General features: G+C 40.8%; 1 protein-coding gene across 2 annotated transcripts in view; it reads left to right on the top strand.

Moving 5' to 3' along the window:
- The window catches only part of papss1 (3'-phosphoadenosine 5'-phosphosulfate synthase 1), a 55113-nt gene that overhangs the window by 23808 nt on the left and 15731 nt on the right, over positions 1-15574 (top strand). For both annotated transcript variants that reach the window (XM_048533763.2, XM_059651682.1), the window contains 3 exons: positions 1108-1219; positions 4157-4362; positions 6777-6912. In XM_048533763.2, the coding sequence (XP_048389720.1) occupies positions 1108-1219; positions 4157-4362; positions 6777-6912 (454 nt within the window). The remainder of the gene's footprint in view (positions 1-1107; positions 1220-4156; positions 4363-6776; positions 6913-15574) is intronic.

The raw sequence follows: 15574 nt of genomic DNA, 5'->3' as shown, positions 1-15574 counted from the left end.
ATTGAGTAAGGGTGTATTTTTTTTAAAAGGGTAAAAACAGTTTAAGGATTTGTTGTATTTTATTAATTGTGTAATTACATATTTATACCACTGCATGTGGCTGGCTTAATGAGATTTTCAAGATAACAGAGGTGGTGAAGATAAAATAAGTCATACATAATTTCACAAATATTTACTGTGGCTTTTGTGTACAGTTGCTTTTTCAATGACTAGTCAACTCTCTCTCCCCTATTCTAGCCCTCCCTCCCAGTCACTCCAGGGAAGGTGGCTGATTTTATGTCCCTTCGGAGAATTAGGGTCTGCAACCAATTTAAATTTCAGTAAATAACAAGTGTGTTGGAGCCTGTCTCGGTGGCTCCCAGACTGAGACACTGCTGCTGCTGTCGCCATTGGTTGTTCTGTCCCTGTACTTTGCCAATGACTAGTGTTTTAAATTAGTAATGGCTAGGAGCAAATTCACTAACAGATGAGCTAGTTACTTCTCATGTATACCCTCAAAGAACAAAAGTAGGGAAAATAAATTTCATTACTAAGAATCAATGGTTGAATTGCAGAAGTTACTTGAAGGAAACTTTTTGAAAAAACATAGGCTGTTTCTAAATAAGGGTCAAAGTTATAAGTTGTATTTTGATTCGTTGAACATTTTTCAATGAAACATCATCTTCGTTGGAAATTCTTGACTTGCAGTTTGCTTCCTTCTAGGCTACTGCAGTGAGGTCTGCTCTAATGATTGTCCCCAGAGTAGGTCTGTTGACAACCAGTCAGAGGGCTACCAATGAACCAGGACAGACTAGGACACTGCTGGTTTATACAGGTGCCAGCAATTATTTATAGTGTGTCGACTGGTCTTTTAAATCAAAACTGTGGGGAAGATATTACTTGGTTGTTTATTCCATTGATTCTTGTGGGAATTTGCAGTATATAAACTGGCTGCTGCAGTTATTTACAGATAATTAACTTCGAGTAAGGAATTGGCTTTGGACCACCCTGAGGGTATGGATACAGTCTGAAGTGCATTATTCATGGTTTATTTTGGTAAATAAATAATGCCATCAAAGTGTTAAGAAGGAGACGTTCCTTGCTGCTTATGCCTCTTCTTCTTTCTAGGTGGATTTGCAGTGGGTGCAGGTCTTGGCTGAGGGTTGGGCCACTCCATTGAATGGCTTCATGAGAGAACGGGAATTCTTGCAGTGCCTTCACTTTGGCTGCTTGTTGGATGGTAAGGACCTGAATAAATCCTTGGCTGAGAGAGGCAAAGCATGAGCTAGTGTTCAGTTGATGAGTATCTTCTTTGTTAACTTAAAAGCTAATGCCCTAATGTTTTTTTGTCAATTCTAATGGTTTGCATGTGTAAAAGATTGGATGTAGAGCCTGGAATATCACTCAGTGTGAGTGGGGATGGAACAAGGATTTCCTCTTGGGTACAACATGCAGACTCAAAAGAGCTTAATGGAAAGTTTAAGCCTCTTGTGAATTGGAAGGTTCAGGGGTTAATAACAGTTAAAGGCAGTATGAAATGCTACAGCCACATTCCTTTGTAACAATGTATCATTTACAATGTAATAGGAAGACTATGACGGCCATGTAGATCATTGAAAGCAATGATGGCAAGTTCGTGGTTAGTGCTCGTAAAGTTCTGATGTTTCTTAAACAAAGTGATGTTGCGTGCAGAGTCAAGACAAATTGTAAAGTAAACATATAAATACTTAGCAAATCTGGTACCATCCAAGAGAGCAAGGTACAGTGTAGAAGCAGGCCCTCTGTCCTGCCTAGCTTGCAATGACATGGTGTCTTTCGAAATTAAAAAGCTGTAACCCTGTCTTTCCTGCCTAATCTTTTATCTGTTGTTATGGACCAGACCAAACTCCCTCAAAATATATTAAGAAGATGGTCTAGCTAACTTTATTCAGACACTGTAATTAAAATATAGATGAGACAAAAATAAAAGGATTGGCTTCACTGTAACTCTACCAAACTTCTTAACGAAATAATACCTGTATATTAGGTATTACTAATGAACTGTTCCAATAGAGTAACATCCCATAAACACAACCTTGGCAAAGGCAAATTCTGTAAAATAGATTCTCTCTAATGCAGTTCCAGCGACAGGAGTGAACTCCAGCTTTTAGCTGTCACAGAAAGAGATATGACAACTTCCACATCCAGCTTCAAAATCCTAGTATCTGCTGCTGAAGGCTAAAACTAAAAAAAAATCCTGGTTCTATGGAAACTCGATTCTACCCATTCAGGCTACTTATGTTGTTCCAACTTAAATCAAAAAGACCTGTCAAGCTATTTACTTTATTGGTTTTGGAGCAGGCTGCACAGAACCTCTGTCTCAACCTTTCTTCACTTTAAAAAAAAACCAGGACAAAATACCTCTTAAAGCCATTGTATCTTCATACTGTCAAGATGCTTCTTAAATGTTGCTTTTGTATCTGCTTCTAGCACCTCCTGTAGTAGCGCATTCCAGGCACTTGCCGACTTGTGTTTAAAAAAGAAACAGCAATCTTACATATCCTTTAAATTTTTTCCCTTTTACCTTAAACCTATGCCCACTTGTAATTGACATTTCTACCCTGGGAAAAAGAATCAGACTATCCATTCTATCTGCGCTTCTCATCATCTTATCAGGTCACTCCTTAGCCTCTGACATTCAAATGAAAACAAACCAAGTTTGTCCAATCTGCCCTCATAGCTGCAAAGCAGACAACATTCCGTTAAACCTTTTCTGTACCCTCTCCAAAGCTTCCACATCCTTCTGGTAGTGTGGCAAACAGAACTACATGCAATATTCCAAATGTGGCCTAAATAAAGCTTTGTGCAGCTGAGGAGAGAAACCAAATGAATGTTTAAGATCAGTGACCTTTCATGTTTCCACCAGTTGCCACAGTTGGCTTTTCTAGATTATTTTCTAACCAACCTGTTCAGAGGTTTTATTACCCGCCTGTGTAACAGGTTCCCTTTGAGTATCTAACCTGTCACAATTTAAGAAGTACACATTTGATTTTTATACCAGTGTGGGTAATGTACATTTTTTGACTGATTCTGTCCCTAATTTTACTGCATAAAAAGGAACCTGTACACAGTATTCTCCACAGTGCATTGCTGACTCCTTTGACACATAGTACACAAACAATCTTTTTCATTGTTCCAGCTTTCTGATCCCAAATGAGTCTGAATGGATTGCTGGTTTTTAAAACTGCCACCTTCTTTGCTTTGTTTGCCTACCATATTAAAACGCTAATACTCATACTGTGGTAGTGTGAAGCTTTTTGCAATAAAGATGCAGTTTACTCGCGAAGGTTCAATGGGAAATCTGTTATCCTTACCTGATGCGGCCTGTATTTAACTCCAGAGTGGTTTTCCCTCAGTAGTGACCAAACAAACTCCTGAATTTGAATTGGAACCAGAACCACTAAATGCCAGCCTCACCAGCAAAGATAACGTTTGCAAATGGGTTAAATTTAGACTTCATGTTCTGAATCATTGTGTTCGAAGTGAAACTGAGTGTTAACAATTAATAGGATCACACGTCCCAGGTGATGTCTGAATTCTTCATTGATTCCCCTTTTCCTGTAAAGTTTAGTAAAGGCTGATCTATGGCATCTTTGTGCCTTCAAAGCTTATGTTAATAGTAATCAAAGTATGGTACTTCAATAAAAGTTAATGTAAATATTGCATAAAACATAACGGGGGCAAGATTCACCATCACATGGAATATTTCACAATATTTTAGAATGGCTTAGTAAACACTGCCCACACCAGAGATGTTGCCTCAGATCTTGCCTTTCCCCTTAAGTCCTAGAAGATTTTCCAGACTGCCATATGTGGCAGTTTACATTCTTGTAATGGTGGTGATGACCACAGGAGTCCAAACTCTAACCTCAGCAAAGTTGCCATTTAGCTCACTCCCACAGAAACATGATTCTACTTGCCTACTCTGGGGTGGGCATGGTACTTTCAAAGGCTTTGTATTAATAGGGGTGTGATTTGGATGATCAATGCAGGAAGATCTAATCAACCATACTAGCTACCTGAAATTTTCATTTTTTTATTTTTTATTTTATTGCAACCAGTACGATCTCTTGTATAAGTAGTAAATTAGGTATAATTTATTTTAATGCTTTTATTTCTGTTTTGCTGTCTACTCCAGGGGGTCTCATTAACTTGACAGTGCCAATTGTCCTGACAGCAACAAATGAAGACAAAGAGCGACTGGATGGCTGCACTGCCTTTGCTCTGTTATATAACGGACAGCGGGTGGCTATCCTTCGCAATCCAGAATTCTATGAGCACAGGAAAGAGGAGCGTTGTGCACGTCAGTGGGGAACAACTTGCAAAGAACATCCTTACATTAAGGTTTTGATAAAAACATCTCTCCCTTTAAGATCAGAGAAGCATTTGGATAGGGGTAGTGTTGTAGAACAGAGGGCCCGAGGGGGTTCAGGTACATAAGTCTTTGAAGTTTGCATCACTTACAGACATATATGATTATATACGTATGATTAAAAAGGCATTAGGCACACTTGTCTTCAGTCCTTTGAGTACAGGAGTTGGGAAATCATGTTGAGGTTGTACAGGATATTGATGAGGCTTCTTGAATACTGTGTCCAGTACTGGTTGCCCAGTTATAGGAAGTTAATTAGTAAGCTGGAGAGATTTACCAGGATATCGCCAGGGATGGAAGGTTTGAGTTATAAGGAGAGGCCGGATAGGCTGAGACTGTTTTCCACTGGAGCATAGAAGGTTGAAAAGCGACCTTATAGAAGTTTATAAAATAATAGGTAAAGTAAACAGCAGGTGCCTTTTCCCGAGGGTGGGAGATTTCAAGATGAGGGGGCACATTTTTGAGGTGAGAGAAGAGAGATTTAAAAAGGACATGAGAGGCAGGTTTTTTTACACAGAGGGTGGTTGCCTGTGAAATTAACGTTCTGAGGTAGGGTAGATTTGTGTACAATTATAATGTTTAAAAGACATTTGGATAAGTACATGAATAGGAAAGATTTGGACGGATATGGGGCAGGAGCAGGCAGTTGGGACTAGTTTAGTTTAAGAATATGTTTGGCGTTGACTGGTTGGACTGAGGCAACTGTTTCTGTGCTGTATGGCTCTATGATTCTATACAGGATGCATTTCAGAGCTCTGTCTTCGTCTGGTCAAACAAATTGGTGTCATCTGAAGATGTGATAATTGAGAGTGTTTTAACTGCAAATAACCTACACCCATCAGTTATGTTCTCCTAACTTTTCTTGCTGTTGCACAAACCTCTGAGATCCATGCACACCAGCAACTTCCAGAGATGGATATCAGTGCATCCGCACATGAATTGGCATGTGCCAGTGAGCACCTGAGGGGCCACACAGGGGTTATTGTCCAACAGTAACTTCGATAGCACTCATTTACTTTGATGACCTTTATGACCATCATACAGAAGAGTATAGATCTACCTGTCCCAGTCTATTCAGCCCGTCCCTTTATCTCAAGTCCTCCAACCCTGGCAAAATCCTTGCATATCTTTTCTGAACCCTTTCAAGTTTCATAACATTGTTCCTACAGCAGGGAGACCAGAATTACATGCAGTATTCCAACAGAGGCCTAATCAATGTCCTGGTTTGCCACAACATGACCTCCCAACTCCTCTACTCAATGCACTGACCAATAAAGGCTAACATACCAAGTGTCTTCTTCATTATCCTACCTACCTGCGACTTCACTTTCAAGGAACTATGAACCTACACTCCAAGGTGTCTCTGTTCAGCAACACCTTCCAGGACCTTACCATTTAAGTGTACAAGTCCTACCCTGATTCGCATTTCCAAATTGCAGCACCTCACATTTGTCTAAATTAAACTCCATGTGCCACTCCTCGGCTCATTAGCCCAGCTGGTCAAGATCTCCTTGTACTCTGAGTTATCCTTCTTCCCAGTCCACAACTCCTCCAATTTTGTGTCACCTCCAAACTTACTAACCATACCTCCTATGTTCACCTCAAAATCGTTTTATATAAGTGACGAAAAATAGTGGACTCAACACTGATCCTTGTGGCACATTACAGGTCACGGGCCTCCTATCTGAAAAGCAACCCTCCACCACTACCCTCTGTCTTCTACTTTCAGGTCAGTTCTGTATCCAAACAGCAAGTTCTCCCTGTATTCCATGCAATCTAACCTTGCTCACCAGTCTACCATGAAGAATGTTGTTGAATACCTTACTGAAGTCCATATAGATCACATCCACCACTCTGCCCTTATCGATCATCTCCATTACTTCTTCACAAAAACTCAAATCAAGTTAGCGAGACATGATTTCCCATGCACAAAGCCGTGTTAACTATCCTTAATCAGACCTTGTCTTTCCAAATGCATGTAAATCCTGTTCTTTCGGACACCTTCCATCAATCTGCCCATGACTGATGTCAGGCCCACTGGTTTATAGTTCCATGGCTTTTCCTTACCACCTTTCTTTAATAGTGGCACCGCATTAGTGAACTTCCGGTCATCCGGTACCTCTGAAACAAATATCTCAGCAAGAGTCCCAGCAGTCACTTCCCTAGCTTCCCACAGACTTTTAGGGTACACCTGATCAGGTCTCGGGGATTTATCCACCTTTGTGCATTTTAAGACATCCAGGAGGACCTCCTCTGTAACATGGACTTTTTTCAAGACATTGTTATTTATTTCCCCACGGTCTGTATCTTCCAAATCCTTCTCCACAGCGATCTCTCATTGCTTATTTGAAGTATAACAGTTTCTTTTGGCTCTGTATGCACACAGATGGTAATGCAGAGTGGCAGCTGGCTGGTAGGTGGGGACCTGCAAGTTCTTGATCGTACCCGTTGGAATGATGGCCTTGATCATTATCGCCTTACGCCAAAGGAGTTAAAGCAGAAATTTAAGGCAATGAACGCTGGTGAGTAGAATTAATCACTTACTATTTGACGACAGAAATTAAGTTTGTTTTTTCAATGTTTCAGTTTTATTTTACGGGGCCTGTCATTACTTAGTGTTGGTGTTTAGGATGAAATGCCAACCAGCGTTTCCTTTTACTTCCACATTCGGTGAAGAATAGGAGCCCTGAGAAGTGGACAGTTGCCAATTTGGATTTGTTAGTGTTAGCAACTAAAGGTGGTGTTTAAGTTTGTCCAGTTCACCTGTGAAGAATTCCTTTTCTAAGCTCCATGATATGTCTCTTTGTGGTTTTCTAGTTCTCCTCATTGCCAGTTGCACAGATTTTGTGGTTTCAAGATCTTCTCTAGAAGTTTGAGCGCATAATATCAGCTTGACATTCTAGTGCAGTTTTGAAGGAAGTGCAACCTTTCAGATGAAACAGTAATCTGAAGCTCTGCCTGCTCTCGGGTGGATATAAAGACATGCTGTCCCCAGTTTTCTAACCAGTGTTTATTTCTCAACCATCTTCATTAAGTGGTACTTTATCTGATTTCTTGTCATGCAGCAAGCTCTTTCATTTGCAGAATCACTTGAAATTGGGTGCAGCATATGTTGGTACTATGCTAATAATGAATCTAATAACTGCAAACTGCTCATGTTGACCCTTTGCACAATGGTTGATTGATGCAAGACCTACATCTTCTGACTAATATGAGATTTTACATGAAAAATTAATCAAAATATTTAAAAGGTTTGCTCCTGGAAAACATTGATGTGACTCAACAAAGTGACTGTGAGGTGAATATAGTAAATGCAAATATTACATATATTACATACTGGTCACCTAAGAAAGCAATCAAGTAAGCATAGCTTACTACTTCAGACCAACACAAGTCCTCCCCAAAAAAACACACATGTGTGCGTGTGCATGTTTTCTCCATTGACACTGTACAGGAAGCTAATTATATATTATTATAGATTTTCATTCATTGTGCCAAACAACAGAAAATACAATACATGAGCAATGTGGGAGACACGGCAGCACGTGTTAAAGATTGCCACTCCCTAGTTGCCTGATGTCACTATTATCTTTGTAAGTAGAATGATGCAATAATGCCACAATATATAGTTTCCCACTCTCTGGTCCTGCGGTAGAAGCCATATTAGCGAGTTGCTGCAGTTGATCTTGTGAATAGTATTTCCTGCAGTCACAATGCATGGAGGAGGAGGAGGAGCAGGACAAGAATCCAGTGATACAGCTATTGATCAAACAGATTGCTCTGCCCAGCTTAAATTACACACCTTAAATGATAATAAAATCCCTTTTTCAATAAACTTTGCTCCTGCAGATCCGACTCTAGACAGTCGTGAAGAAAGTAGTAGCGAATTGGAGAAAGCAGTGAAGCTTTCTATCTAATACAACACCTATCAGTATTCATTCCTGATTTCTTATCTTTTCAGGATGAGAAGGAGAACAGTTGAAGCCATATTTCTGTACATCTTAAGTAGCCAATCATTTGTTCTCTTCTTGATATTCATAATTTAGCTGCTGCAAGATAGTGCAAACATAAATATCACGGTTTGTGGACGCCATCTAGCACATTGAAAAGTATAGTGATTTTTAAATTTCTCTGCTTTTTCTCTGGGCACCTACTACATCTGAAATATGAAATGCCTGTTGAGAATGGCGGGAGGGATACATTGCTGTAGTGGTCCAACAGATTACTGCTAGAGTACTTTTCTTTTACCTATTTTGTTAGGGGAGTATCACCAGGACACCTGTCAGGGATCAATATTATTTTTTATAAGGATAACAACATAAAAGTACCATGAGACTGAAAAGCCCAACCGCACTGAGCTAACAGGCTGTTAGTTAAATTCAATCATTTTCCTTCTCATCCTGAAAAGATAACAAATCAGGAATGAATATTGATAGGTGTTGTATTAGATAGAAAGCTTCACTGCTTTCTCGAATTCTCTACTACTTTCTTCACGACTGTCTAGAGTTGGATCTGCAGGAGCAAAGTTTAATGAAAAAGGGATTTTATCGTCATGTAAGGTGTGTAATTTAAACAGGGCAGAGCAATCTGTTTGATCAATAGCTGTATCACTGGATTCTTGTCCTGCTCCTCCTCCTCCTCCATGCATTGTGACTGCAGGAAGTACTATTCACAAGATCAACTGCAGCAACTCGCTAAAATTAACTTTGACAGTTTTTCAGTTCTGTGACAGAAGGGTTAATAATGTTGTGGGAGTATTACCTTCAAGTCACTTACCATCCTGATTTAGATGTGTATAAACTTTTCGTTCTTGTCGCTAGGTCAGTATCCTAGAAGTTCCAGTCTAACACTATTGATGGTGAACCAGGAACTGGAGAGTTGCAGCTTTTCAAGCTGAAAGGATGCCACCATCTGTGGTAACTAGGGATTAGCAATCTGGGGCTTAACCAGTGCTTTAAGAACAAATACTTGAAAACTAAAGGCAAAATATTGTGAAATTCCAATCAGCGGCATGCTGAATTGATTCACTACACAATGGCAATCTTTGACATTAGTGGCTCATTCTTGCAGTGGCGATCAGTAAATTCTCCACAAGGTGGAAGCAAAACTCAGTTAGCTCAGACTGTTTACTCATGGTACCTCAAAGTTAGATAAAGAATCACTCTGGTTATGATTTGAAAGACAATCTCCAAACAATCTCCCAGCTGTATATTGCTGTTGTTAGGCTATTGTCTCATTGAAAATCAAATTAGTCTTTTGATTTTTTTTCCCTCACTGGACTATTTCCTTTTATAACTCTTCCCTTTCTCTTGATGTTCTTCCAGGTATGTAGTACTGAGCTTCTCTAAATTCCATTTCATATACCAGACCACTAGATCCACATATTGGAATAATTTATTATAATTTATTATTATTATTCAATTACAGAAGCTATTCTAAAGAATGCAAATCTATAGTTAGTGTTGTTTATTATGATATACAAATAGAAAATACTGGAAAGACCTAGCACAACCAGCAGTATCTGTTAAGAGGGAGAGAGACCCCTAAATAAATGTTCCAGTTCTGTGACCTGTCGCCGGAACAGCCATTAGAGTTTAAATTGTTTCCGTCATCTCAGATGGATAAACACACACGGCACTGAGGAGTTATTTTCTGTTGATTTTACAGTCCATCACCTCTCAGTGTAGCTTTTTTATTGCATTGCTTCAGGGACATAAGTTCTCAGTGTTGTCTGATGAATTTGTTGTCCAAGCTTGCATCTTTTTGACTGTGACTTTGTAAGAACATATCCACAGATTTGTTAGTTTCATCTGACCCTTTGAAAGATGACTGAGTTCCCAAATGGCCAAGTCCTAAAGCACAAAGCTGCATGTGGTGAGGGAACTAACAAGGAGAAGTAAACTACTTGACTTGGCCTGTGTTCCTGTTGCATTTGATTATTGCACAGTCTTTTGGAGACAAAGTTGTACTTTCACATTGAGAAGCTCCTATTGTGTTGTGTGGCACCACCACTGTGCACAATGGGACAGTCTTCAAGCAAATTAGGAACTTGAAGCTGGACATTCAAGAGAATACCATAGAATGGTATTTGATCACAATATGACCCTGTGACTCGGAATATCCTCCACTCTTATCATTACCATCAAGCTCTGAGATCAAGCATAGTTCAATGAGGAATGCAGAAGGGTCACACAGTGGAAGCAGTATACAACAGAAAAGGCTGAGCGCAACCAATAGATCAACTCTAAACCCTGCAGCTTTCCTAGATCTAGTGCGAATGCTGGTGGACAGTTAAACAGCTCCTTGGCGATGAACCTAACACATCAGTGCAAAAGATATGCTGAAGCATCTGCATTCATCTTCAGCCAGAAGAGCTGAGTGTGTGACTAAGCTTGATCACCTCCAGAGGTACCCAGCATAATGATGCCAATCTTAAACCAATTTGCTTCATGCAATGTAATATCAAGAAACTTCTGGTTATGCAAAGACCATGGGCCTTGACAATATAGGCAATAGTACCGAATACTTCTGTTCCAGAACTTGTAGCACCCTAGCCAAGCTGCTCCAGTACAGCTTCAATTCTGTATGTGACTGAATACGTGGAAAATTGACAGGTTTATCGTGCACACAAAAAGCAGGATAAATGCAACCCAGCCAATTACCAAACTATGAGTCTATTCATGATTAACCACCAAGTCAACTGGCAATAGCAAAGGACCTATTCATAAATATTCATTTTGATTTCTGCCAGGACCGTTTTATCATGACCTCATTACAGCCTTCGCCTAAAGATGGATGAAGAAGTAGAATAATAGGGTGAGGCGAGATTAACTGCCCTTAACATCGACATTACATCAGTTTTTAATATTTAACTGAGTATAGCATCAAGGTGCTTAGCATCAGCTCTAAATTGGACTCACTGGGAATCAGGGAAGGGGGGCGTGGGAAGTAGGGGGAAGAGAGAGAAAACTGTCCTCTGGTTAGAATCATAACTGGCTGAAAGGAAACCAGTTGTGATTGTTGAAGACCACTCATTCTCAGACACAAGACATTGCTACATGTGTTCCTCAGGGTAGATATCATCTAATCAATCTGTTTAGAGAAGTTATGATATTCCTCCGGAGCAGGTGGAACTTGAACCCAGGCCAGAAGAAGGGACTCCCCCACTGTGCCACCAGACCCCAAAGTTCCTTGGAATAGATATTTTCTATCAGCCTATTCAGAGATGTTTTTATACACCTTTAGGGTAGGTGGGACTTGAACCTGGGCTTCCAGGTTCAGTGGTAATGACACTACCAATGCACCAGTAGAGCCCTTCAGGGTAATGTTCTAGGCCCAAAATGCTGCTTGGATGATGATCCCCCCTCAATCACTGGTTATCTCTCCATCATAGATTAAAAGTGACAATGTTTACTGATGATTGCAATCTTTAGCACTATTTGGCAACATCTCAGATTTTGAAGCAGTCCATGTCCACATACAGCAAGGTCTAGACAACATTCAGACTTGGACTGACAAGTGGCTAGTAACATTTATGCCACACGGCTAAGCAATGGCCATCTCCAACAAGAGATAATTGAACCCTATTGATGCTCATTGATGTTGCCATCATTGAATCCCCCACTGTTAACATCTGGGATGGTTGCCATTAATCACGAGTTGAACTTGTTTAACCAATATAAACACTGTGGCTGCAAGAGCAGATCAGAGGCTAGGATATAGTGACCAATAACTCATTTCTTGCTACCTCAGTGCTTGTCCACTGCCAACAAGGCACAAGTCAGGAGTGTGATAGAATGCCCTCCACTTTCCTGTGTGTCTACAACTCCACCATTGAAAAAGCTTGACACCGTGCAAGACAAAACAGTCAGCTAATTGGTTTCCATTTATCACCTCCAATCTTCTACTACCAACACAGTGGCAACAGTGTATACCATCTATAAGAGCACTGCAATAATCAACATTTCTTTGATAGTGCCTCTGAAAGCTTGGTAGAAAACATCTTCCACATTGAAGGGTAAGGGCAACAGATGCACGGAAACATTAGTATCAACAAGTTCCTTCCATGACACACCATGGTACTGTTCCCATGTATCTGCTGCTTTTGTGTTTCTAGTTGGAAGTAGCCTTGCATTAGGAAGGAGCTGACTAAGGAACCTTGGTGAATTCCTGCAGTGCATTTTGCAGATGGACTGTTTAGGATAGCATATCCAACAGTGCCCATATTCCACCACCAATTTTAAAAAGTAGCTGAAAATTGCCCACTTCTGATTTCTGTTGCGACCTCTGTATATAGAACTTTGTTGTTTAGGGGTTGTTTATCATGTTTTCATGCTGTCACATTGTTAGTTTTCTAGCCTTATTTCTTGTGTACAGACATTCTGACGCCTTAAACCATAACATATAGGAGCAGAATTAGACCATTCAGCCTATTCAGTCTGCTCTGCCATTTGATCATGGCTGATCTATTTCTCAACTGCCCTCTCCCTCTAACCCTTGATCCCTTTGCTAATCAAGAACCTAACTATTTCTTGTTGTAAATACTCTCAATGACTTGGCCTCCACAGCCCTTTGTGGCAATGAATTCCACACAGTTGCCACTGTCTGGCTGAAGAAATTCCCCCTTGTCTCTGTTCTAATTGGCATACAGCATAACAGACTAAAATCTCCCTTGCTGTCTTTCCTATTTTTCTCTATTTATGCTTTGTAAACTGTTTTGCAAATTTCTCACTTGTTTGGGAGCCCATACTAACTTCTGAAACTCCTAAATTGTTTCCCTTTGATTTGAAGAATTCAGTTTACTTACTATGAGATACTTGGTGGAGGACCTTGGCTTTAAAAGTCAACTCGGGACTTCTAATTGTATAGAAACTGTTAGCCATAACCAGATTGTAATCACCAACATTTTGTGTTTGAGTTCTTGGCTTAATTCCTGTCTCAATTCCCCTCTCAAGCCTATGATCAACAATCTTATCTCATTTGTATCAACTGAAGTTCTATGTTCTATGAAGTTGGCAACATGAAATTTTAATTGTGTTTAGCTTTTGACCTCATTGAGTCTTCAGACTGAATTGAAGGGCACAGCACCAGGTCAAAATTGGGATCAACGTTCTTCACTTTTGTCTTTGTCATTGCCACAAATTTGATGATTCCTGATTCCTTTCCTTTCCTTTCCTTAAGTGAGCCACCTTTGTAATGTGGCTGAGTGAGACTGGAACTGATTGCTATTAAGTACTGCATTGACACCAGCCCAACAATTTTGTACAGGACTTTACCTCACCTGAGGAGACTTAGTTAGTTTGGAAAGTAATTCAGAGGGGAAGAGTGTTTCTAACCCAGTCATGATCTGATCTCTGATTAAAAACCAGATGCTGTAAACAAACAGATGTAAAAAAACAGAGATAATGGAAACTGCAGATGCTGGAGAATCCAAGGTAACAAAGTGTGAAGCTGGATGAACACAACAAGCCAAGCAGCATTTCAGGAGCACAAAAGCTGACATTTCGGGCCTATACCCTTCATCAGAGAGGGGGATGGGGAGAGGGTTCTGAAATAAATAGAGAGGGGGAGGCGGACCGAAGATGGATAGAGGAGCAGGTAGGTGGAGAGGATAGCATAGGTGGGGAGGGGATAGGTCAGTCCGGGGAGGACGGACAGGTCAAGGAGGCAGCATGAGGTTAGTAGGTGGGAAATGGAGGTGCAGCTTGAGGTGGAAGGAGGGGATAGGTGAGAGGAAGAACAGGTTAGGGAGGCAGGGATGAGCTGGACTGGTTTTGTGATGCAGTGGGGGGAGGGTATGAGCTGGGCTGGTTTAGGGATGCAGTGGGGGAAGGGAAGATTTTGAAGCTTGTGAAGTCCACATTGATACCATTGGGTGCAGGTTCCCAAGCGGAATATGAGTTGCTGTTCATCTAAGGAATGGGAGGGGGAGTTAAAATGGTTTGCGACTGGGAGGTGCAGTTGTTTATTGCGAACCAAGCAGAGGTGTTCTGCAAAGCAGTCCCCAAGCCTCCGCTTGGTTTCCCCTATGTAGAGGAAGCCACACCGGGTACAGTGGATACAGCATACCACATTGGCAGATATGTAGGTGAACATCTGCTTAATATGGAAAATCATCTTGGGGCCTGGGAAGGGGGTGAGGGAGGGGGTGTGGGGGCAAGTGTAGGCACACCCGGCACCTTCCCCTGCAACCGATATGGCTTTTAAATGGGGTGGCGAAACATAGGAGCCATCTTTGAATGATGGGGTAGATTGAAGGACTGAATGGCTTAACTCTGCTCCTGTATCTCATGGGTGAGATTTTTATTTATATTCTTGCCTGAACTTCACTATAAATACTGAACATTTGTGATATCTACACATTCATCTATTAACTTTAAAGTTCATTCAGAGACCCTGATGTTGGTGGTTAGGTTAGTGAGGCTGCAGACCTGGGACATTCCCACAGTCCTTCTATTCCAGGATTTTGACCCAGTGACAGTGACTGATCAGTGATATAATTCCACGTTAGGATGTGTATAACTTGCAGAGAAATTTGTAGGTGTTATTGTCCCTGTGTATTTGCTGCCTGTCTTCTTCAGGATGGAACAGGTCACAAGTTTGTAAGGTGATGTCGGAGTAGCCTTGTTGCATTGTTGTGGTGCATCTTGTGGATGGTGCTTACTCCTATAAATCTGTGTTAATGGTGAAGGCAATGAAGCATGGGATGTCGATCAAGCTGGCTGCTCTGTACTGGATGGTGTCAAGCTTCTGAGTTTCAAAGCTGGACTCATCTGGGTAAGTGGAGAGTTTTCATTATCCTCCTGACTTAATTTCATGGATAGTAAACATGCAGTGGGGATATTTGAATTGGTTACCTCATAAATCCTAGCCTGTAACGTGCTGTTATAGGTGCAGAATTTATATGACTTGCCCAGTTCAGTTTCTGGTCACTGTTAAGCCACCAGGATGTTGATGGTGAGATTCTATCTTGTTGGAGATGGTCATTGCCTTGCACGAGTTGCAAATGTTACTTGTCATGTGAGATAAACGGGCCTGGGTGTTGTTCAGGTCTTACTGTATATGGATAAGGACAGTATCAGTTTCTGAGGAGTAGCAGATTATGCTGAACACTGTGCAGTCATCAACAAGCATCTCACTTCTGACTTTATGTGGACGGCAAGTCATTGAAAAAGCTGAAGATGA

The sequence above is a fragment of the Stegostoma tigrinum genome, chromosome 1, assembly GCF_030684315.1.
Source record: "Stegostoma tigrinum isolate sSteTig4 chromosome 1, sSteTig4.hap1, whole genome shotgun sequence".
Taxonomy (NCBI): domain Eukaryota; kingdom Metazoa; phylum Chordata; class Chondrichthyes; order Orectolobiformes; family Stegostomatidae; genus Stegostoma; species Stegostoma tigrinum.
Note: the sequence above shows the minus strand (reverse complement) of the source record. Positions and strands in the feature narration are given on the sequence as shown.